The 25,593-nt window shown below is 35.8% G+C and overlaps 1 protein-coding gene across 5 annotated transcripts in view; it reads right to left on the bottom strand.

Annotated features, from left to right (window-relative positions):
- The window catches only part of STK31 (serine/threonine kinase 31), a 75,727-nt gene that overhangs the window by 5,764 nt on the left and 44,370 nt on the right, over positions 1–25,593 (bottom strand). For all 5 annotated transcript variants that reach the window (XM_045052508.1, XM_045052510.1, XM_006929245.5 and 2 more), the window contains 8 exons: positions 25,384–25,485; positions 23,878–23,958; positions 21,908–22,033; positions 21,170–21,295; positions 20,694–20,780; positions 19,889–20,038; positions 15,292–15,414; positions 4,918–4,986 (listed from right to left, as the gene is read on the bottom strand). In XM_045052508.1, coding sequence (XP_044908443.1) covers positions 4,918–4,986; positions 15,292–15,414; positions 19,889–20,038; positions 20,694–20,780; positions 21,170–21,295; positions 21,908–22,033; positions 23,878–23,958; positions 25,384–25,485 — 864 coding nt within the window. The remainder of the gene's footprint in view (positions 1–4,917; positions 4,987–15,291; positions 15,415–19,888; positions 20,039–20,693; positions 20,781–21,169; positions 21,296–21,907; positions 22,034–23,877; positions 23,959–25,383; positions 25,486–25,593) is intronic.

The following is a 25,593-nucleotide window of genomic DNA, read 5'->3' as shown; positions in this document are numbered from 1 at the left end:
AATATTTTATCATACATACGATATATTAAGGAACTACCTTGAAATCAACATAAGAGCTGTACAACAGAGAATGAACTGCTCTGAACTTAAGCAGAGGCTGAAGGCCATCTGTTGGATCTATTACTGAAGAAATTCTTCTGAGGGCTAGAAACTAGTGAATTAATTACCCTCTAATACCTCTGTCAGTTACATAATTCCATGATTTCTCTCCACTTGTGATATCGCCCCTATAAGGTCTAGACTACAGTTCCCTCATTTGTTTGATAACTATGTGTGACTGCAAAACATAAATAAAGACAGCCCCATTCCCAGCACTAACAGCTGCCTCAGATCACACAAGCAAATACTACACAAGCCAAGTATTCTTCTAATTTGATTTCCACAAGTATCTACCCACATTAAATAAAGACTTCTATTTATTCACCCTTCTTTATGTATACACCTAGCAGAGTGCCTAGCACACAGCTAATGGATTACAACCTGCGGTAGGCAAACTTCTAAGATGTTCCCCAATGATTTCTCCTTCCTGGTATTCATGTCCTTATACAATCCCTTCCTGCTGAGTGTAGGATTGACCTAGTGAGTTGGTTATGAAAAACTGTGACTTCAGTCTAGCTAACAGACTCTGTCTACTACTTTCTCTGCTCATACACTTTGATGAAACAAGCTGCCATGATGGAAATACGGCAAAAATTGAGGGCAACTGCTGGTCAACTAGAGGGGAACTGAAGTCTATCAACAATCATGTGAGCTTAAAAGTAGATCTTCCTCAGCTGAGCATTAAGATGACTACTACAGGGGTGCCTGGGCGGCTCAGTCGGTTAAGCGACCGACTTCGGCTCAGGTCATGATCTCGCAGTCCGTGAGTTCGAGCCCTGCGTCAGGCTCTGTGCTGACAGCTCAGAGCCTGAAGCCTGTTTCAGATTCTGTGTCTCCCTCTCTCTGACCCTCCCCTGTTCATGCTCTGTCTCTCCCTGTCTCAAAAATAAAACGTTAGAAAAAAATTTTTTTTAAAAAGATGACTACTACAGCCTAGCAGATAACTCGATTGCAGCCTGTGAAAGACCCTGAAGCACAGAACCCAAAGAAGCCATGCTCAGATTCCTGACTCACAAACAATAGGACAGTAAATGTGTGTTAAATCACTAAATTTCAGGATAATTTGTTGCAGTGTAATTTTTATATTAAGCCTAAAAGAGGAGTTTCAAGTGTTCACTTTGGGGGAAGCTGTAACCTCTAACGTAGCAGCACGGGTATTTTTCTAATGGCAAGAAATTTGTATCATAGGTTTTTTAAAAGTGTAAGACATTATCAACTTTGTTATCCCATTTCTATACTATAGCCAGTAAGTGTAATAAAATATTTCATAGTCTCCCAAAAATTGTCTCCAATGTTTTTTACTACTATCCAAGAAGTGTGGAAAGCTCCTTAGTAAGCATTTCTAATGATTGTTTTTTAAATGCTAACTTCATGGGATATTAGATGTTACAAAATACAATATTTCTATGGTCAAATAAGTTAAAGGACTACAGAGTTAAATAAAACTGTATGTGTTCCTTCACTGCAGTCCACACGATCAAAATGGCATGAGATCATGTTATCTGGAAGGAAGAAATAAAACTGTTATTGTTCATAGACAGATAACTGTCTGTATTAGAAAATCTGAAAGCACCAGAACTAGTGACTATAGAAATGTTGTCACATATAAAGTTAACATACAAAGGTCAATCACTTTCCTATATACAGCAATGAATAAGTGGAATTTGAATTTAAAAACACAATGCACACGAAAAAAAATATTTACATATAAATCTAACAAAAAAGGTATAAAATCTATATGAGGAAAAGTACAAAACTCTGATGAAAGAAATTAAAGAACTAAATAAATGGAGAGATATTCCATGTTCATGGATAAGAAGACTCAATACTGTCAAGGTATCAATTCTCTCCAACTTGATCTATAGATTCAATGCAATCTCAATCAAATTCCCAGAAAGTTATTTTGTGGATATGAACAAACTGATTCTGAAGCTTACATGGAGAGGCAATAAGACCCAGAATAGCTAACACAATATTGAAGAACAAAGTTGAAGGACTGACATTACCAACTTCAAGACTTACTATAAAGCTACACTAATCAAGAAGACTTTGTGGTATCAGCTAAAGAATAAACAAATAGATCAATGGATAAAAACAGACCTGTTAATTATAGTCAACTAATCTCTGACAAAATAGAAAAGGCAATATAATGAAGACAGTCTTTTCAACAAATGGCACTAAAACTAGACATCCACATGAATCAAGACACAGACCCTACACTCTTCACAAAAAATTAACCCAAAACGGATTACAGATCTAAATGTGAAAGGCAAAACTAAAAACTCCCAATACATAACATAGGAGAAAACCTTGATGAAGTTGGGCTTGGCGATGACTTCTAGACACAAGGCCAAATGCCATGAAAGAAGAAACTGATATACTGGATTTCGTTAAAATTAAAATTAAAAATTTCTGCTCTGCAAAAGACACTGTCAAGAAAATTAGAAGACAAGCCACAAATTATGAGACAATATTTGCAAAAGACATTTCTGATAAAGGACTGTGTTTTAAAATATACAAAGATTTCTTAAAAGTCAACAATAAGAAAACAACATGACTTAAGATGGGCCAAAAACCTTGCCCGACACCTCACCAAAGAAGATATATACAGATGGCAAATTAGCATATGAAAAAAATGTTCCAGATCATGTCTCAGAAAAATGTAAAATAAAAACAAGATACCACCATATATCTAGAATACTAACAATACCAAATGCTAGCAAGGATGTGGAGCAATAGGAATGGTAACGCAAAATGGTACAGCCACCTTAGAAGACAGTTTGGCACTAACAAAACTAAACATTCTTACCATACAATCCAGCAACTGTGCTCCTTGGTACTGACCCAAGGGAATGAAAATTTATGTCCACACAAAACCTGCACATGGATATTTATTCATAACTGTTAAAACCTACACAAAACCCAAATGATCTTCAGTAGGTAAATAGGTAAATAAACTGTGGTACATTCAGAAAATGGAGTATCATTCAGCACTAACAAGAAATGAGCTATTAAGCCATGAAAAGACCTGGAAGAACCTTAAATGCATATTACTAAGTGGGAAAAAGCCAATCTGGAAAGGCTACATACTGTATGATTCCAACTACATGACATTTTAAAAGAAGCAAAACCCTGGAGACAGTAAAAAGATTGATGGTACCAGGGGTTTAGAGCAGGCAAAACACAGGGAATTTTTAGGGCATTGTAAATACTTTGTAGGACACTATAATGGTGAATACATGTCATTATACACTTGTCCAAACCCACAGGGATACACAGTGCCAGAGGGAACCCTAATGTAAACTACAGACGTTAGGTGATAATGGTTTGTCAATGCAGGTTATCAACTATAACAAATTGACCACTCTGGTGGGGGGATGTTAATGGACTGACTATGTATATGTGGGAGGAGGGGGTATATGGGAAATCTGTGTACCTTCCTCTCAATTTTGCTGTAAACCTAAAACTTCTCTTTAATAAAATAAAGTCATAAAAATAGTTGTAAAATATTTTAAATAAGTATTTTTTTAATGACATGAGAAGTGCACCTGGGTGGCTCAGTCAGTTAAGCGTCCAACTCTTGATTTTTTCAGCTCAGGTCATGATCTCACAGCTCATGAATTTGAGCCCCATATCAGGCTCTGTGCTGAGAGCATGGAGATTGCTTAGGATCCTCTTTCTCCCTTCTCTTTCTGCCCCTCCCCTGCTTGTGCTCATTCTGTTCTCTCTCTCAAAATAAATAAACTGTAAATTTTTTAAAAATGGCATAAGAACTTTTAGAGTTTGATTATCATACCTCCATAAACTCATTTACTGTCATATTTATAACCTATTAATATCTAGTCATACTGGACTATTCCCTTTCAAAAGAATTTAATATTTTAATGTCTTAGTGCAGGTTATTATCTTTACCTAAGCTACCATCATCTCATTCTACCTCTTGTAAATTCCTAATTCAATGTTGAAGATTCTCCTCAAATTACTTGGGTGGCATTTTCTACCTACCCCTTCCCTCTCCCTTTCTCAGCAGAATTAAGAATTATCTTTCTCCAAAGTACTTTCTTAGTACCCTTCTTAGGGATCTTGGTTGTTCACTTCTTCACATTTCTAAATTATCCATTTATTCAAGGCTGCAATCCTGGTAATCTAGCATCTAGTTCAATTCCCAGGGTAAAATAGATACTCAAAATACGTTGGCTGAATACAGCATAAATGGCAAAGCAATATGAATGACAAACATATGACAAAGAAAAGATAAAGTTAGATACTTATAAAAAGTAGTAAAACATTAATTTTAATATAATATGATCTAGGGGCGCCCGGGTGGCTCCGTCGGTTAAGCGTCGGACTTCGGCTCAGGTCACGATCTCACGGTCCGTGAGTTCCAGCCCCACATCAGGCTCTGGGCTGATGGCTCAGAGCCTGGAGCCTGCTTCTGATTCTGTGTCTCCCTCTCTCTCTGACCCTCCCCCGTTCATGCTCTGTCTCTCTCTGTCTCAAAAATAAATAAACGTTAAAAAAAAAATTAAAAAAATATAATATGATCTTGAAAGATACCATAAAGACTATTTTTAATTATTACTTATATTATTTATATAATTTGTGTGGAAAATGGACAATCTAGCAGTATTTTCTAGCAATAATTCTCTGGCAGTGGTGTAAGCAAGGCATTTGAATTTTTTCAGTATTTCTTTATTGTGAATGCCGTTTTGCATTCTTACAAAAAAGTAGAGGGCATTTTCAAATATTTACATTTTACATTACTGCTACACCTACAGCATATGTTTCCAACCAATAAATGACAAAAAGACCACATACCAAATGAAACTGATCCACTTTTGGGATTCCATCTTCATTTGTCTCAAATTTCTGATTTTGAACAAAAAGCTGTTAAAGAAAATGAGAACAAATAAATTCCCAATGTAACAAAACATTAATCCTTACAACCCAGTCAAATCTGGAACTCTTCAGATTCTGCAGAAAAAAGAAGGGCTCACTCAAAGGACACACATTAGCTTTTAAAGAATAAAAACACTTTCATGTTAATAACTACTTGTTCACAGATAACTGAACAGTTCCTGGGGCTCCCCAAGTATCAATCAGATTTGATGAATATACTACATGCAATTTCAATACTTCATCACCTTTTGAGTAAATATATTAAAACTCAGCAGTTTATATCATGTTGGTTGTATACATTAAGTACAAATAAATTAAGCATGTTTCTTTCTTCCCTAATACTTAACCTATATAATTCAAGAAATACGTGTTAAACTTTTAAAACTCTTACATATGGAGAATTTCTTTCATACACAAAGTATTCCAAATCCTATGTATTTCACCCAGCACCAACAACCATCAACCAATGATCACTTTTACCCTATGCACAAACCCATATATATTATTTTTGAGGTAAATCCTGTATGTCTCATAATTTCATCTGTAAATATTTTAGTACATATTTCTAAAAGATAAAGTCTTTTATTGTGACACAATATTATCACATTAAAAATCAGTAAATTTTTTTTAGTAATTCTTTAATACAGGCATACCTCAGAGATATTATGGGTTTGGATCTAGACCACTGCAATAAATCAAATATCACAATAAAGCAAGTCAAATGAATCTTTTGCTTTCCCAGTGCATATAAAAGTTACATTTATATCATACTGTAGTTTATTAAGTGTACAATAGCATTATGCCTAAAAGAAAAACTATATATATATATACATATATATATATATAAATTAAAAAATACCTACTGTTAGAAAATGCTAACCATCATCTAAGCTTCAGTGAGTCATAATCACTGATCACAGATCACCATAATGAATTTAATAATAATCAAAAAGCCTTAAATATTATGAAAGTCACCAAAATGTGACACAGACACTACGGAGACAAATGCTGTTGGAAAAACGGCACCAACAAATGCTTGACACAGGGTTCCCACAAACTTTCAATTTGTAAAAAATGCAGCATCTGCAAAATGCGATAAAGTGAAGCACAATGAAACTAGATATGCCTGTATAAAATATCATTTTCAATTTTTTTTAAGGTTTTATTTTTGAGTAATCTCTATACCCAACATGGGGCTCAAACTTAACAACCCCAATCAAGAGTTACATGTTACACCTAATGAGCCAGCCAGGCACCCCTAGTTTTCAAATTTTTACTCATCTCATAAATATCATAAGTTACTTTACTTATATAAAGTTTATTTAAATCCATACCCAAATAAGTTCCACACACTGTAATTTAAAAATGAGCAAAAAGACAGGGTGCCTGGGTGGCTCAGTCAGTTAAGCATCCAACTTTGGCTCAGGTCATGATTTCACAGTTCACAGTTTGGGCCCCACACTGGGCTCTCTGCTGTAAGCATGGATCCTTTGTCCTCCTCTCTCTCTGCCCCTCCCCTGCTTGTTCTCTCTCTCTCTCTCTCTCTCTCTCTCTCTCTCTCTCTCTCTCCCTCCCTCCCTCCCTCCCTCCCTCCCTCCTCTCTCTCTCTCTCAAAAATAAATAAACATTTTTTTTAATGAGCAAAAGGACTTCTGGTTTATTCCTGCTTCTCACCATTAAGTAAAACTATGTTTCAAATAACATAACAACCAAAGGCGATCTCCAAAAGGTCAAAAGAGGAAAATAAACTGATTAGAGACCCTGGGACGGGAGGAGTGAGAGTGACAGGGTGTCTTAAGGCCCCCACATAAAAAAAACAAAAACAAAAAAAATGTGACTCAAATAGGATAAACTCAAATTAATGAAACTTCTGAAAACTAAAAACAAAACAAAATAATCTTGAAAGCACCCAAAGAAAAACATTACCTACTGAGAAATACCAATTTGAATAACAGAGCATTTCTTATGTGAAACCATGGAAACTAGAAGGAAGTGGCACATCTTTCACCTGATAAAAGAACTTTCAACCACAAATTCTATATCCAGCAAAACTATCCATCAGGAAAAAGGGTGAAATCAAAATGCTCTCCGATGAAGGAAAACTAAAAGAATATGTCACCAGAAGACATACTTTTAAAGACTGGCTAAAGGAAGCACTTCAACCAAAAAGGAAATAAATTTTGAAAAGAGTACAGGGTGCAGCACCTGGGTGGCTCAGTTGGTTGAGCATCCAACTCTTGGTTTTGGCTCAGGTCATGATCTCACAGTTCATGGAACTGAGTCCTGCAACACGCTCTGCGATGCACAGCCTGCTTGGGATTCATTCATTCTCTCTCTCTCTCTCTCTCTCAATAAATTAAACATTTAAAAGAAAAATGAATATTGGAGCATCAGGAAGGAATAACAATGGAAAGAACAGAAATATGAGGGAATACCAAAGACTATCCCTCTCACCATAAGTTTCCTAAATCATATACAATGACTGATTGTATTACACTATCTCACATTCAAGACAATGCTGGTTAAAAGTAGGAGGGCAAAGGAACCTAAACAAAAGGCTTCTACACTTCACTCAAAGTGTTGAAACACTGATACCAGTAGAATGTAATAAGACACATACATATAACATCCATACTAACAACTAAGAAAACTATAGAAGGCAATACACTCAAAAACACCATAATAAATCAAGATCAACTCTTAAAAAATATTCAAGTAACCCAAAGGAAGGCAAGAAAAATCAATAAATAAGAAACAGAAGAAAAAAACAAAACAAATAATAAAATGATAGATTTACCCCCAAAGTATCAATAATCACCTTAAGTGTTACAACAACATAAATTGACCTAGAGAGTATTATACTAAAGGAAAGTCAGACAGAGAAAGATAAATACCATATGATTTCACTTCAATGTGGAATCTAAAAAACAAACAAAATAGACGCATAGATACAGAGAATAATCTGGTGATTGTTAAAGGGGTGGAATTTGGGGGAGATGGACAAAAGATGAGACAGGGATTAAAAGACAGAAACTTTCAGTTATAAAATAAACAAGACATTGGGATGCAATGGAAAACATAGGGCATATGGTTAGTAATAATTCAGCAGATGGTGACAGATGGCAACTAGATTCACTTCATAATGTGTATATATAAATGCTGAATCATTATATTGTACACCTGAAACTAATATAATATTGTAAGTCAACTGCATTTCAATTAAAAAAATAATAAAATTTCCTAGTGTTAACTAGAAAATTCCCATGTTTTAAAAATATTTCTTAAATCACCGTAAGTGTCTACTACCTCCATTAAAAAGCAAAGACTTAGCAAATATAAAACACAATGCAATAGTATGTACAACCATATTTACAAGAAATTGACTTCAAATTCAACACAGTTTTAAAATAAATGGATGGTAAAAAAAAAAATACCACACAAAATTAATTTTAAAAACAAAGAGATGGTCATATTAATTATAAGATAAAGTAGATGTCAGAGTAGAGAAAATTAGTACAAAGAAGGATATTACATAGTGATAAAAGGATCAATACACCAGAAAGACATTACAATCCTAATATGTACACACCAAACAATAAGATCTTAAGATATAGGAAGCAGAAATGGTAAAGTTGAAAGGAGAAATACACAAATTCAAATTAGAGTTGCAGGCTTCAGCAGCTCTCTCAATAACTGATGAAACTACTAGATGGAAAAACAATAAGGATAAAAAGATATGAAGAACATAATTAACCAACAAGATGTAATTCACATGCATATGTATAGTAAATTCCACCCAATAACAGAATACATTTTTTTCAAGATCTCAAGAAATATTCACCAACATAGACCATATCCTAGCAATAAAACAAACCTCAACCAATGTTCAAGGATGGTATCACATAGATTACGCTCTTTGGCCACTATTAAATCAAAGTAGAAATAGAGAAATACAGTAAGAAAATGTCTGAATACACGAAAACTAAATACCACAGTTCTAAATAATTCATGGTCAAGAAGAAATCTCAAAGGAAGTTAAAACATACATAAAACAAAATGAAACGGCAGGTAAGGTTTGCTCACTGATTCCTGAGATTCCCAGCAGCGTCCAGACAAACTCTTAAGAACCATGTGGTTCAAGTGCTACACGCTGAAATAGATTACTATTTCCCTTACCTCTGTTATCCTACACCTTCCAACAAAAGCTTCAATTTCCTGTATTAAAACTCTTTAGAAGTAAAATAAGTGTGGCTTCCGTTTTCCTGACTGAACCCTGAGTCCTCAAAACTACATTCTATCCAGCATCAAAGCAAAGAAAATTGCAGATTATAAGAAGTTAATAAAAAGAAAACCACAGGCCCAAAAATGGTATCACTCAAGTTAAGCTCCCAAGTCAGTAAACCAAGACTTATTAATATCTAACTTAACTTCAGTTGCAACCTCCCCCCAGGAATGTAACCTCTAGCCAATCAACATGGGAATTTCCTGGTCAGCACTAGGAAATTTACTGACAAATCCCCTTTGTTCCCCTTAGGAGAATGATCTTGCCTAAAACAATGGATTTTTTGCAAATGATTTCTTTTATTCTACTTCCACTTTACCTTTAAAAACCTTTCCTTTTCTATAGTCCTTTGGAGCTCACTTCTACTTACTAGATGGGATATTGCCAGATCCATGAATTGATTAATAAAGCTAACAGATCTTTAAAATTTATTCAGTTGACATTTTGTTATTTAACAAAGGATTATCTTCTAACAAGCCTCTTACTAAGAAGCTAATTAGCCTCTTATTAGCATGAACTAGCACACTGATCTAAGAGATAATTAGAAAATTTTGAGAATTCATAACAGGTAAAAATGCCAAGGCATGATTAACTAGAAGGCAAAATGAGGGAGATGGAAGAATCAAAGAAGAACACAAGTTGTTGGCTCAGATGACTGGAAAAGGCTATTGGGGGAAAGTTGGGTGAAATGGGATAGTAGTAAACAGTGCACATTCTGGAGACAGACTGGCTGGGTTTGAATCTTGGTTCCACCTCTTAGCAGCCATGGGATCCTAGACAAATCATCTAATTTCTCTTTGCCTCAGTTTCCTCACTTATAAGGCTGTGGGGAATAAGCTTAGGAATTCCCTGAGCTTGCACCGATGGGTCAACAAGCCATAAAGAAATAGAAAGACACAGGATGTACGCATCCAAAATTAGATAAACAAGATTAGGTAAACAGGACAAAGGCCCCCAATATAGGACAAAGGTATAGGAACAGGAAATCTCAGGATGAAAATACCCAAGACTGGGTAAACAAGATTAGGTATTCAGGGAGGAAGCACCCCCCACTTTAGCACAATAGCAGAAAGCTGCTTTCATAGGAAGGAGGGACCAAAATAGGTAAATAGTTAAACAGGGCTATACACAGCAGCAGGGCAAAGCTGCCCAGAGTGGAGCTAATTAGCAAAAGATAGATGCCTTGTTGACCCTGATGTAGCATGCTCTGTCTTATCCCCTAGGCTAGCTAAGATAAACAGATGGGGTACTTCATGCCTGCTGTAAACAACCATCTGCCTGGCATCAGGACTTTGTTTTTTATTGACCCAAACCCCTAATATGTTTTTATTGACCAAAACCCCTAATACCACATATCTTCAAAACCCCCTTTCCCTCACACCTATGAGTTAATGTTCACAGTTTAATTGTCTCTTTGTGCATTCCCATCATGCTTATAAGTCTTCTGATCCTAGTAAAAATGGAGCAAGGACCCTTACTCAGCCCCTTGTCTCCTCCTGGATATTAGCCTCTCTCTCATTTCAATCCTGCAGCCACTCTCTTGCTGGACAAGAGAGAACTCCAGACCCAGAGTCTACTACATAAGGCCACTGCAAGAATTAGGTTGGATAAATACATGCAAAGTAACTGATATATAGTAAGCACTCAATAAGTGTTACCTATTTTTGTTTTTTAAGTATCACGTAACTCGGGACATAGGGTTAGCAATGTAAAATGTTGTCTTTATAAGGGCCTCTAGTCTTATCCCTAAGAATAGCTTGGTAATTAAATGTTGACAATAGTTGAATCTGGTTGAAGAGTATAGAGTTTCATGATTCTTTGTTTCTGAATAAAAATTTCCACAACAAAACAAAAACTAATAGTTGTGCTTGTCCTAACTGGCCCACTTTGATCTTAGGGATAATGGTTTGTATGACAGACTAGATTTCCTTTCTTATAATTGCTAGAAGAAAGATTAGAGCTATCATAGTGGCTTATCCATAGAAAATGTATTCATCAAGGATAGAAAAAAAGGCTTGTTTTTCAATCAGTACTATTCCTTTTGAGTGCTATTTTCAGGTCATATCTGAGCCCAATGAACATGACCATGATCATTTTGCAGTGTCTGCTATAAGAATGGCAACACATGAATTGTGTATCAGCAGTACTAAACAGGTTTCTGTGGTGGATATTTGGTAGTACTCTCATTCATGGTTTGATTTTATGTTCACACCCTCTTTTTCTTTCTTATCTACTTTCAATTTATCATGTCTTGTTCTATTTTAAAGTACTTCTGTGAATGAATTGCCTTGTGTCCTTTCTGGAACAATATAAGGTATCTAGTAAATTAAGATGAAGTTATGCAGCAGGAATGTACACACTACTGGAAACTCTGGCCAGAGAACTGGGTTACTGTCATAAATGTGGGAGCTCTAACAAATAAACGGTACCAGACACTATGAGAGTAAATAAGAAAACCCAAGGAAAGGCTATACAATGAAAATTTTAGTAGAATGTAAGGAAAAATGGTGGGGGCACTAACACTTAACATGCATTAAAGAAGAGTAAAAGAAATGTCCAGTCACAAAGGTAAAAGGAACTCAGAAGATGTGCCACAGAAAACAATGAGTAAAGAAATTACTGTGGGGGCACCTGGGTGGCTCAGTTGGTTAAGCTGCCGATTTCAGCTCAGGTCATATGATCTCACCATTTGGTAGTTGAAGCCCCATGTTGGGCTCTGTACTGACAGCTCAAAGCCTGGAGCCTGCTTCAGATTCGGTGTCTCCCTCTCTCTCTGCCGCTCCCCCACAAACATACTCCCTCCCTCCTCTCTCTCTCTCTCCCTCTCTCTCAAAAATAAACATTAGAAAAAAAAAGAAAGAATTCACACACCCACACAACATCGAGTCTTCAGTCTATGACCATGATGGCTTCGTATCTGTCTTTCTTTGCCGCTGCCCTGCTTGCTCTCTCCCTCTCTCTCAAAATAAACATTAAAATAAATAAATAAATAAATAAATAACTGTGGATTGTTTGTTTTGAAATTTTTTAATGTTTATTTCTGAGAAAGCGAGAACGAGCCTGGGAGGGGCAGAGAGAGAGGGAGACACAGAATCTGAAGCAGGCTCCAGGCTTTGAGCTGTCAGCACAGAGCCTGACATGGGGCTTCAACTCACAAAGTGCAAGTTCATCACCTGAGCTGAAGTCCAACACTTAACTGACTGAGCCACCCAGGCACCCGTTTTGTTTTTGTGATACACCAGACTTAACCATATTTTTAGGCTGACGGAGAAGTACAGAATAAGAAGAAATACACTGAGGCAGTAATTGACATCCAGGTATAATTTATATAAAATACTTTATAAGTCAGTTAAGCACCACCTTTGGCTCAGGTCATGATCTCATGGTTTGTGAGTTTGAGCGCCAAGCTGGGCTCTTTGCTGACAGCTCAGAGCCTGGAGCCTGCTTCAGATTCTGTGTCTCCCTCTCTCTGCCTCTCCCCTGCTCATACTCTGTCTCTCTTTCTCAAATATAAACATCAAAACAATTTTTCAAAAAAAAAAGGCCTAGAAGCGTTTTTGCTGAAATTGTATTGAATCCATAGACTTATTTAAGAATTCACATCCAGGGGTACCTGGGTGGCTCAGTCAGTTGAGTGTCCGACTTTGGCTCAGGTCATGATCTCACAGTCCATGAGTTCAAGCCCCACGTCAGGCTCTGTGCTGACAGCTCAGCCTGGAGCCTGCTTCAGATTCTGTGTTTCCCTCTCTCTCTGCCCCTCTCCCACACACATACACTCTCTCTCTCTCTCAAAAATAAACATTAAAAAAAAAGAATTCACATCCACACAACATTGAGTCTTCAGTCCATGACCATGATGCAACTCTCCATTTATTTACATCTTATTTAATTTTGCTCAACAATATATCATAGTTTTCAGGGTATAGGTCTTACGTATCTTTTGTCATGTTTATCCCTAAAAACTCTGTATTTTTGATACCTATATAAATGATTTTAATTTCAATTTCCTATTGTTGGTTGCTAGTATAGAGAAATACAGTTAATTATTATGATGACTACATCCTGCAACCTTGCTAAACTTGTTAGTCGTAGTAGCTCTTAAGTACATTCCTCAAGACTGTACATAATCAATGTTATTTTTGAATAAAAACAGCTTTACTTCTTCATTTTTAAACTGTATGCATTTTATTTGTTTTTGTAGTCTTATTATACTGGCTAAAACTAGGATCAGCAAACTCTCACTTGCACACCAAACTTATGCCACTGCTTATTTCTTATACAGCCTACATGCCAAGAATGGTTTTCACATTTTTAAATGTTTAATAGAAAATTAGGAGTGTCTGGGTGGCTCAGTTAGTTAAGCACCCAACTCGATTTCAGTTCAGGTCATGATCTCACAGTCATGAGATAAAAACCCACATTAGGCTCTGCACTGACAACACAGAGCCTGCTTGAGATTCTCTCTCTCCTCTCTCTCTCTCTCTCTCTCTCTGCCCCTCCCCTGCCTTCACGCTCTTTCCCTCTCAAAATAAATATTTATTTTATTTATTTTTTTTAATATGAAATTTATTGTCAAATTGGTTTACATACAACACCCAGTGCTCATCCCAACAGGTGCCCTCCTCAGTGCCCATCATCCACCCTCCCTTCCCTCCCACCCCCATCAACCCTCAGTTTATTCTCAGTTTTTAAATAAACATTTAAAAAGTAAAATAAAGGGGCGCCTGGGTGGCACAGTCAGTTAAGCGTCCGACTTCAGCCATGTCACGATCTCGCGGTCCGGGAGTTCGAGCCCCGCGTCAGGCTCTGGGCTGATGGCTCAGAGCCTGGAGCCTGTTTCCGATTCTGTGTCTCCCTCTCTCTCTGCCCCTCCCCCGTTCATGCTCTGTCTCTCTCTGTCCCAAAAATAAATAAACGTTGAAAAAAAAATTTTTTTAAATAAATAAATAAAAATAAAAAGTAAAATAAAGAAAAGAATACTATTTCGAGGCACCTGGGTGGCTCAGTCAGTTAAGCATCCAACTCTTGATTTCAGCTCAGGTCATGATCTCCCAGTTCGTGAGTTCAAGCCCCATGTCGGGCTCCAGGCTGGCAGTGCAGAGCCTGCTTGGGATTCTCTCTCTCTGTCTCTCTCTCTGCCCCAATCCCTGCTCACTCGCTCTCTCTCTCTCAAAAATGAATAAATAAACTTGAAAAAAAAAAAGAATACTATTTCATGACACATTAAAATTATATGAAATTCAAACTTCAATTCCATATAAGGTTTTACTTATTTACTTACTGCAACAGAGCCATTCATTCATTTACATATTTTATGGCTACCTTATAGAGCAGCAGAGACTGTATGACTCACATAGCCTAAAATATTTACCATCTGGCCCTTTATAGAAAATTTTGCTGACCCCTGGGCTAGAACCTCCAGAACAATGTTAAGCAAAAGAAATAAAAACAGAAAAATATAAAAAAAGAAAAACAAAAAAAAGAAGTAAAAACAGATATTCCTCCCTTGTTAATACCAATCCCTCAAAATTCACAGGAAAGAATAGGTTTAAGCCATGGATTAAAAAACAGCTATTTGGTTTATAATGAAAACAGGAACACTTACGCAAGGCTCATTTAACATTTACTTTCCACATATGCAGGAACTGCTTACAGATTAATATAGGACAAAATTATCTTCACTGTTAATATTGTCTTAAAGAAAGGTAAAACAATAGCATAATATGTAAAATATATATCAAGCAAATTGTAGAAAGTATACAATAGGTGACAGGAAGTATATGAATAGTTTTTGAAAAAACTATAAAAAAAAAAAGAAAAAAACAATTTTCTACTAAATTTTTCTAATTCTTCTTCTAAAAATCTACCACTGCTTTTCATCCAGAGCAATATGTTGAGCAAAACCACTATAAAATTATCACTTTATATACTTAAGTACATACAAATATGTTTGTACATATATATATACATATATATATGAAACTAATCTATTACAATAAAAAATTACATACCCATAATAAAAGGCAGCCATAAGCATACAAGTCAGAACTTGGAGAAGCAGGCTTTCCCATTTTCAGTTCAGGTGATATCAAACTCAAGTCACCAACCATCATGTTCACTGAGGCTCGCTGGTTCTACAAAAACAACAGGTTAAAAATTTTAGAGGCAACACAGATGAGTTAAGTCCTCTGCATTTAATTAACACAAAAAAACAAATTCATTTGAAATATTTCATTCTCTCTTGCTTTAAAATATTTTTATTCAATTTTTGCTATTATAAATTGCTCTTGAAATTAGTCTCATACAATTAATAGTGAGACTTTGGTTACATTTCACATTACAGATTGAAGTAGACTAAAAACCAAAAAACACCAATTATTTAAATATTTGGTACTTCTTGTAAAAATAAAGTTCGTTAGGGCAAGAAGGAGTGCTATTTTCTAATTCTGAAAATTCTAAATAACTTTAAAAACTGGAAGTCAACAAAGTACTTTTCTTCCTTACTGATCATTATTTTTTAATTTTTTTTATGTTTGTTTGTTTGTTTATTTATTTATTTATTTATTTATTTTGAGAGACAGAGTGTGAGCGGGAGAGGGGCAGAGAGAGGGAGAGACACAGAATTCAAAGCAGGCTCCAGGCTCTGAGCTGTCAGCACAGAGCCCGACTCCAAGCTTGAACTCAGAAACCATGAGATCATGACCTGAGCCGAAGCTGGACGCTTAACCGACTGAGCTACCCAGGCGCCTCATTTTTTAAAATTGTTTTAATGTCTATTTTTGAGAGAGAACAGGAGCAAGGGAAGGGCAGAGAGAGAGAGGGAGACATAGAATCCGACGCAGGCTCCAGGCTCTGAGCCTCTGAGCTGTCACCACAGAACAGGAAGTGGGGCTCGAACCCATGAACTTGTGACCTGAGCCGAAGTTGGACACTTAACCAATTGAGTGACCCAGGCGCGGTGATCGTTTTTTTTTTTTAAATGTTTTTTTGTTGTTGTTGTTGTTTTGTTTTGTTTTTTACTCTTGAGAGAAAGAGAGACAGAAAGTGACAGGGGAGGAGCAGAGAGAGAGGGAGACACAGAATCTGAAGCACGTTCCAGGCTCGGAGCTGTCAGCACAGAGCCCAACACGGGTCTCAAACTAACAAACCGTGCAAGATCATGACATGAGCCAAAATCAGATGCTTAACTGAGCCACCCAGGCACCCCTGTTTTTTGGGGTTTTTTTGAGGTACCAAACTATTTTACAAAGTGATTCCTCTATCTTTTCACATTCTCATCAGCAATGTTTGAGGATTTCAATTTCTCTGCATTCTTGCAAACATTTTATTGTCTGACCAGTTTTTTTTTTAAGTTTGTTTATTTAGAAAGAGAGAGAAAATCCCAAGCAGGCACCCTGTCAGAGCCAAACCCAATGTGGGTCTTGAACTCAGGAACAGTGAGATAATGACCTGAGCCAAAATGAAGAATCAGATGCTTAACAGAGTGCAACACCCAGGTGCCCCAGAGCAATTCCCTTTTGACTAGTATAAGTCATAACACTTTATACTTCAGTCATCTGCAAATCACAGGGTAATGCCACCTGTGTATATGCAGTCTTAATGGTTTTCATATGGTAGCTCAAAAAGATGAGAAAATGAAAATGTAAAACTATAAAGAAATGCTGGATTATGAAGGATTTATACAATGTATATTTATTGAAATATTTATCATATTAGTTTATCTGAAAATTAAGATAATGTCCTAAGAAAAACAACTAAGTTAGGAGTTTAAAAAGGTTCTCAACTGGTAAGGGTCCTGGTTAACTCACCTTTTGAGCATGCCATTTGCAATATTATACATATCATGATTACTCCAAGAATTATTCTTCCCCCTTTATACTGATTTGTCAACTGTCGTTATCCCCCAAAACATTGTTTTAATTTTCATTTAAAATTATTGACACTGAAATACTGATTAAACTCACCTTTGCTCAACTTTTTCACACTACTTTCAGATTGAAATATTAATCAGGAAGAAAAATTTGAAAGATAGTCTGTTGTCAAGATCACTGCTTTTCAGACTTTACAGTGCATGTGAATCACCTGGGATCTTGTTAATATGCAAATTTTTATTCAGCATTTTTGGGATGGAGATTGTGCATTTCTTCTTTTTTTTTAAGAGGCTCTTTTTTTTTTTAATGTTTATTTATTTTTGAGATGGAGAGACAGAGCATGAACGGGGGAGGGGCAGAGAAAGAGGGAGACACAGAATCTGAAGCAGGCTCCAGGCTCCGAGCCATCAGCCCAGAGCCTGACGCAGGGCTCGAACTCACGGACCGCGAGATCGTGACCTGAGTTAAAGTCGGACGCTTAACCGACTGAGCCACCCGGGCACCCCGTGCATTTCTTAACAAGCTCTCAGGTAATGCTGTAGCTGCTGGTCTTTTGAAAACACTGTGAGAAGCAAGGATAAACATACTGGGAGGAGAAGACATAATTAACAATTAGTGGTATGTGCTAAGTAATTATCATGCTAATTACCTTTACCTTTACAATCACTCTTTAAGGTAGATATTATTCCCATTTTATAGTTGATTTAGCCTCAAAGAGTTTAAAACCCAAGGTCACACAGCAAGTAAGTGGGAGGGTAAGAATTGCAGCCAAGGTCTGTCTGAATCCAGGGTTCATGTTCTTGTTACTGATCATTCTTTGACATTAGAAATCATTGGAAATGGTATATTTGGAAAATGATGGAGAAGAGGGTAGTGGGAAGAGCCCAGATGGCTCAGTGGGTTAAGCATCTGACTTCAGCTCAGGTCATGATCTTGCGGTTTATGAGTTAGAGCCCCCTATCAGGCTCTGTGCTGACAACTCAGAGCCTGGAGCCTGCTTCAGACTCTGTCTCCCTCTCTCTCTGCCCCTCCCCTGCTTGCTATCTCTCTCTCTCTCTCTCTCTCTCTCTCTCTCTCTCTCTCTCTCTCTCTCTCTCTCTCTCTGTTAAAAATAAACATTAAAAGAAAAAATTTTTTAAAAAGGTGGAAGAGTTACTATAGAGCAAAACAAATATATATAGCAAAAAATTCCACTCCCAAGGGAAATGAAAATATATGTCCACACAAAAATTTGTATACTAATGTCCATAGCAGCATTATTCACAATAATCAAAAAGTGGAAACAACCCAAATGTCTATCAAATGATGACTATAAAACCGAAATATGGTATACCCACAGAATAAAATATTACTTGGGCATTTTAAAAAAGGAATGATGTTCAGATGCATGCTATAAGACACATAAACCTTGAAAACATTACACTAAATGAAATAAGCCAATCACAAAAGGCCACATATTGAATGATTCCATTTATAGGAAATGTCTGGAATAGTACATCCACAGAGATGAAATTGAATTAGCGGTTTCCAAAGGGCTAGGTAAAGGAGGAAATGAGGAGTGACTGCAAATTTGTATGGAGTTTCTTTTGGAGGGAGTGTCCTGAAATTAGAAAGGTGATCAATGCACCACTGTGTCAATATACTGAAAAACAGTACTGACTGTACACATTGTAATATGTGAATTATATCTCAATAAAGCTGTTGTTTTAAAAAAGAAACCTGGGGCGACTGGGACGCTCAGTCAGTTGAGTATCCAACTCTTGACTTCAGATGAGGGCATGATGCCAAGGTCATGGGATCAGGCCCTGCATCAGGCTCCATGCTGCACATGGAACCTGCTTAAGATCCTCTCTCTCTCCCTCTGCCACTCTCCCTTGCTCATGTGCACATGCACTCTATCTCTAAAAAAAATAGAATAAAATTTAAAAAACTGCTCCCTTGTGATCATATATATTTTGAGGCCACCTATTCTGCCAAAAAAAAAAAAAAGACCACAATATGCTCTTTCATTGTCTGATATCTCCTATCTCTACAAACTGCTTGTTCTGAGGTTATAAGACAACAATTTAGCAACTAATGTAGTTGAACCAGCACTTAAACTAAATGGAAAAGTCCAGGGATGCCTGGGTGGCTCAGTCAGTTGAGCACCCAACTCTTGATTTCAACTCAGGTCATGATCTCACGGTTCATGGGATCAAGCCCCAGATTCTCTCTCTCCCTCTCTCTGCCCCTCCCCTGCTCACATGTTCTGTATCTGAAAATAAATAAACTTTAAAATAAATACTTTTACATAAACAAACAAAAAAAACCCAGAAAAGTCCAAGGTTCCCAAGTTTCTAAAAATGCCCATTAATCAAAAAATAGCAAAGTACCTATAACTACATTCAATCTACATGGGGGAGAGCACAAGCAGAAGGGGACACAGGAGTTTTCCTTGTATATATCCAAGGAATTAAATATTTCTTGATGATGAAAAAAATAATTAACAAGTAGTGTCATCAATGCCAATGAATATAATGTTAGTCTGCTCCTAATACTTAGGTTTAAAAAATACAATACACAGACTTAGAAACTCTTGTTCTAGCACCTAGCTGGTAACAGTTAATTGTTTATATTACATGCTACATGTCTTAACCAAGGCAAATATCTTATAATAAATTACCATATTATGTAAATGGCTGAACGAATGTCTAATAATATTAAATATTAACCTATTTGTAAAACCACTATATTTTACCACAGATTTGGTGAAGTCAAAATCTCCGACAATTCCTTGTTCACGATTTAAAGCAAATACATTGTTCTGATGAAGTGATCCATGAATTATGTCAGCCTTGTGCAATGTATGCAGGCCCTGGGCAACACCTCTCATGACCTTTAAAGCTTCCTACAGATAAGCACACAAAAAAGAAGTCACGAAGTAGGCAAATCATTTTAACACTGAATCTTTTCTTTAATTAAAAGACTTTTCCAGGAGAGTGCCTCCAAATGATCCTTTAATAAGAATATAGCATAGAGAAGGAATTAAAGACCTGAAGCCCTGATTATGTAACATCATACACATATAACTTAAGACACTACAGCCCCTAAGATTGAGATTACAAATAATGAACATATAAAGCACCTAGAAAGAGAGACTAAATAGTGTTACCAGATAAGAAGAATCAGGGCATCCTGTATTTTTATTACTAATTCAAATTTACAATACAAATTGAAGCTGTTACTTAAGCACTTATAATATCAAATACACTATACTATGCAATTTACATACAGCACAGCTTACAGGTTATAAGCATGGGCTTTGGTACCAAAAGACCTAATTTCAATTCTCATCTTTGCCTCTTGCTGAGGACCCTGTGCAAGTCACTGAATCTCTGTGACCCTCATTTTTCTCATCTGTATATAACAGCATCACAGGGTTGATGTGACAATGAAATAGCCTGATACCAGGCAAAATTTTACATAATATATAAAGCATATAGTATTCCCTCTAACATTAGGTGTTATTTTCTCATTTATTAGAAATAGTGTTTTTTACTCACTTCTGAAGTTAAAGGCACACTGGCTTGAACAGCACTCAGGTTTGCCCGAGGATAGTACGGGACCATCAGATAAGCCATAGGATCAGACTAAAAGCAAAACAGAATGAAACTCAAAGTGAAAAATTCTTCAATGTATTTTCAGTATACAGTGATTATACAAAATAAATTTCTCTTTATGTTAAAAGGAATGAACTACCTTTTTAAAGCTTGGAGTTAAAACTGTAAATAAAATGTTTTCTGTAAGAGATTAGCATAAAAACTTTACCGGGGTACCTGGATGGCTCAGTTGGTTAAGTGTCTGACTTCAGCTCAGGTCATGATATCGCGGATTGTGAGTTCGAGCCCTGTGTCAGGCTCTGTGCTATCAGCGCAAAGCCTGCTTCAGATCCTCTGCCCCCCCGCCTCTCTCTCTGTCCACCCCCATCATGCTCTCTCTCTCAAAAATAAAATAAACATTAAAAAAAAAAAAACTTTACCTTACACAAAAATAGGAATATCAGTGGTAGCAACCCAGAATCTTCTTTAGTTTCTCTCCAAGCTCTGTGATAGGCAGCTGTTCTCTGAATCACCCTGGCTTCTGTGTCCACATCTACAGAATAGCCCTGATACCAGAAAAAGAGGCAATGATAATCCCAACATTAAAAATCCTACTATAGTTATACATCATTCCAACTTAAACATAGTAATTATAAATTAAATTATATCTAATTTTATTTTTTAATTGTATAAGTACCTTTTCTACCTGCTTTGAATATATAAATTTCCTTTATAATTTAGAAAGAACAATTCTACCTATACCTTAATAAATATTCTATAACACACTGCCACAATGGCCAAATTAATTATCCTATTATGATAAACAGTTTCCCAGATCAGTAAAGTAGCCAAAGAGAAGACTGTGTTGGCAAAATAGCTGAGATTTCTAAGAGAAGCATAAGAAAATAAGAACTTTAAAAGGCTAGAATTGGACAGAAAGTAATAAGTTCACCCAAAAAAGAAAACCAAGTATATCCAATTAAAGACATGTGTTATTTAGGGAAATGAGGGAAACTCTGAATTCAAAATTAGGTCTGGCAGCCAAACTGGAAGCATAATCATCAGGCTAGTCAACTCATATTCAAAAAACAAGCAGTGGATTTTCATTTTCCTGAAAGTAATGCCACCACTCCCCTATAATATGTCTGAATCTCCCATAAATCAAAACTTAAACTTACCTTTAAAAGAATTATCTGTCCATTTACCTCAGAACAAACCAAAGGGCGCTTGCCACTAAGTTCCTTCATGGGCTCAGCATCAAGAAGATCCCGTTCCAAACTCATAGTAAGAAGACCACCAGATTTCTAGGCACAAATTTTTGTTACAGTTGAAGAATCCAAACAATTCCACTACTTTTAAATCATCGACATAATTAACTACATGCTATGAGATGGTTTGAACATCATCAACTCTACTAGAGAAACCAATAAAATAAAAATACTGAAAGCTTCCTAGTTTTTTTAGTTCCTAGCTCTTGAAATCCTCTCACCCAAAGTATAATTAACATACATGTAATGGCTGCTACAGTTCCAGAACAAATTCTAAATATAACTGGGTTAATCAGACATGCATCCAAAAAACCCTGATGTTTACTTGGAAAACTTCATGTGTTTCCTAAAAAATATTAAAATGATGACAAATACAAAGAAGGTTGCATAATGAGAATGAGAACTCTAAAGATTATGACCCCTATGAAGTAATTCTAACACCTCTGCCTCTGAAGTGGAATCCTCAAAAGTGAAAATGGCTTTCAAATATTTTAATTCTATTAGATATTTCTGCCACTTTTTAAAAGGAATAAAATTTTTGCACTAAAACCTGACTACCAACATTTTAGATCAAGGTAAATCTTATCGTGGTGTAGTTTTAGTAAGAAGGGTTGCAAAAGTGTTTTCTGGTTTTTATTTTTATGTGTTGTCAATACATTTAAGTAAACCACAAAATATAATCAACCAACAGGGGTTTCCTAGGCATACATCACAGTCAAACAACTTAAAATCAATAAAAGAGTCCATCAGCTATTATTAAAATGTTTTATAATGTTCCATAATGAAGAGATCAGCACATTTTTAAAAACTAACTTCCAAGTCCTACACAGCACCACATACTCACCCACCATGCATCCTACATGAGAGAGTGTCTAAGCTAGAATTAAATAATTATGAGGAAAACACCACATTATTTTAAAGTCTAGCCTGGAAAAATTTGATAGTAATTGCTGTAACAATTTAAGGAGACTTTAATTTTACATATTTACAGTTCATAAGTCTATGTGTACAACCCTTTCTGTACTACATTTAAGCTATTATCATGAGTTTAATGACAATCTTACAGAATAGATATTTCATCGAGTCCCTTATCCTTAGCAGACAATATAAAACACAGAGCTAATAGACTCTGCCCTAAGAGTCAGAGTTTACCAATCCTGCTCTATACCGCCCTTCTATCTAATACATTGATCTCCCAGGCTTTGAATCCTGCCTACCTAGAAAACTATACCCATGTCAACATCTCTACTTAACCAGTTCTCTAGAATTCTTTACTACCTGCTTTAACTTAAAAAATATATTCTGCTTAAATTCCTCATGAGTGGCACTGTCCTGCTTTTATTCTAACTCCTTTAAGTTTATTTATTTTGAGAGAGAGAGAGTGAGGGAAAGAGAGAGCATGTGAATGGAGGAGGGTCAGAGAGAAAGGGAAAGAGAGAATCCCAAAAAGGCTCCAGTTGTCAGCACAGCTGACAGGGGCTCGATCTCACAAACTGTGACATCATGATCTGGGCTGGAATCAGTCACACACTTAACCGATTCAGCCAACCAGGCACCCCTATTCTAACTCTTGAAGCAATAGCTAAAACTGTTTTATCATTTAAGAAAATAAGCATCTGTCATTCAAACAAGTGCCATGCAATGTACTGAATAGACATGAAGAAAAGAGAAAACAGAAACAAACATGCAAATTAATATAAACATTAAAATACAGTATGCCAATACTAAAGACAATCTTGAGGAAAAGTTCTAACATTACCCAGAAACTATTCATCAGGAACATTTTCATAGTAAGGATAAATTTAACACTAACACACGATTGTACCATCACTTTTAACCCTCTCTGCAGAGTAGCAATTTTCAGGGGCAACAAAGCTTACCATGTACTTAAGTAATCCTATTTCAGGAAAAAGGAGAGGCAGCTCAGGAAACCATGTATGTACCAAACTATTCAGCTTCTCCTAAATTTAAAAAATATTTTCATTAAGGATCTATATGTATGTGTATAGGTCATATATATTCAATTGTGACATGTTGGTCTTCAGGAAAAAAAAACATACCAGTAACTCCCTTATTGTATCTCTAACAAGATACATAATCTATTGTATATAGATAGCCTAATAAGATACGTAATCACTGACTTTGCCTTCTACCACAAGAAATATCATCTTGGATCTCAATTACCGAGTCATCTTGGATCTCAATTACCATCTTACTAATAGAAGAAAAACTTAATTACCAATTTTACTCTTGGTATACATAAATAGGCACAATATCTTGCCTAAAATCAAAGTATATAATCACTTCCCAGCTAAAATGAAAATGTGTGTTGATAACATCAATTTGCATCATAGAATTGTCATCATTTCTCAAAATATTAAGAACACACTTAACATTTTAAAATAATAGCTATTTCATTTAGGAGAGAAAAAATCATAAAAGCCTTGAAAGAAGAAACAAATATGCAGCCCTACAAAAGCTACTGTGAAGCAAATGTGAAAACTGAGGATCCTTAGAAAAGTCACTTGTCACATTTATTAAGTAAAATTTTTGGATACTTGTCAAGTCACTGGGAGACAGCTATTTATCCAAGGTTCATAAGGCAAATAATTAAATACACATAAGGAAAATAATTAAATACACAGTCAGATGAGATTACTATAAACTATAACACTTTAAATGTGTATTATTTTCATTGTATTTTTAATGTTCAAAGCAGTGTCTACCTTACTTGTTCCCCATAACATCCATGAAACATAAAATAGTCTTTCCATTTTAAAATGGAAAAGATCCTTCCATTTTAAAAAGAAAATACACTCACAAACTCTCCTAAATATTAGCATAAGAATAGAGACTTAAAGAGGTAATTTCCCCCCAAAAATCAGGTAGTTGCATTCTGTTATATTCTTCAACTAAATTATGCTGCCCCATTAGTGTTTTCATTGCAGCATTACGTTAAAACAGTGTTCATTTAGATTTTAATAAAGGAAAAAATCTTTAGCTTTGTATGAAACAGAAAACATGCAGTATGCAAAAGTATGTTTGTGTTATAATCTTGATTCTTGCAAAAACAGGCAGAAAGTAGACTAAAAGGAAGTTAAGTAAAAAGTTAACAGTGATTACTACTGTTATAACTGTATGGAAAAGTTACAGGTGATTTTTTTCCTCTTTATAATTTTCTGTGATTTCCACATTTGGTACAATGGTTATGAATTATTTTCTCATCAGAAATTAATTTCTAAAGTCACATAAACATTACTATGCAAACATAACTATGCCAATATAATCTCCAGCCTTGTCATTATAGTCTACTTCATAAAATGGATATATGAATTCAATTTCTAGAGTAAAAACTAATTCAAAACTTCAAAGAATTAAATACTTACATATTCCTCCTGCTCACGATAAACTTCCTGAAAGACACTATTGCGCAAGTCAGTTATTTCTTGTTTTATTTTCTCAATTTCAGATCCATCATGGTCATCAGACTTTAACCAAAAAGAAAAAAGTGACCTTATAGGTTTATTAAAGTAGACTCAAAACAACTCTTCCTAGTATACTAGAATATAACTTCTATAACAAATCGCTCTGATTTC

The sequence above is a fragment of the Felis catus genome, chromosome A2 (genome assembly GCF_018350175.1).
Source record: "Felis catus isolate Fca126 chromosome A2, F.catus_Fca126_mat1.0, whole genome shotgun sequence".
NCBI classification, from domain to species: Eukaryota; Metazoa; Chordata; class Mammalia; order Carnivora; family Felidae; genus Felis; species Felis catus.
This window is presented reverse-complemented; position numbering and strand designations above follow the sequence as displayed.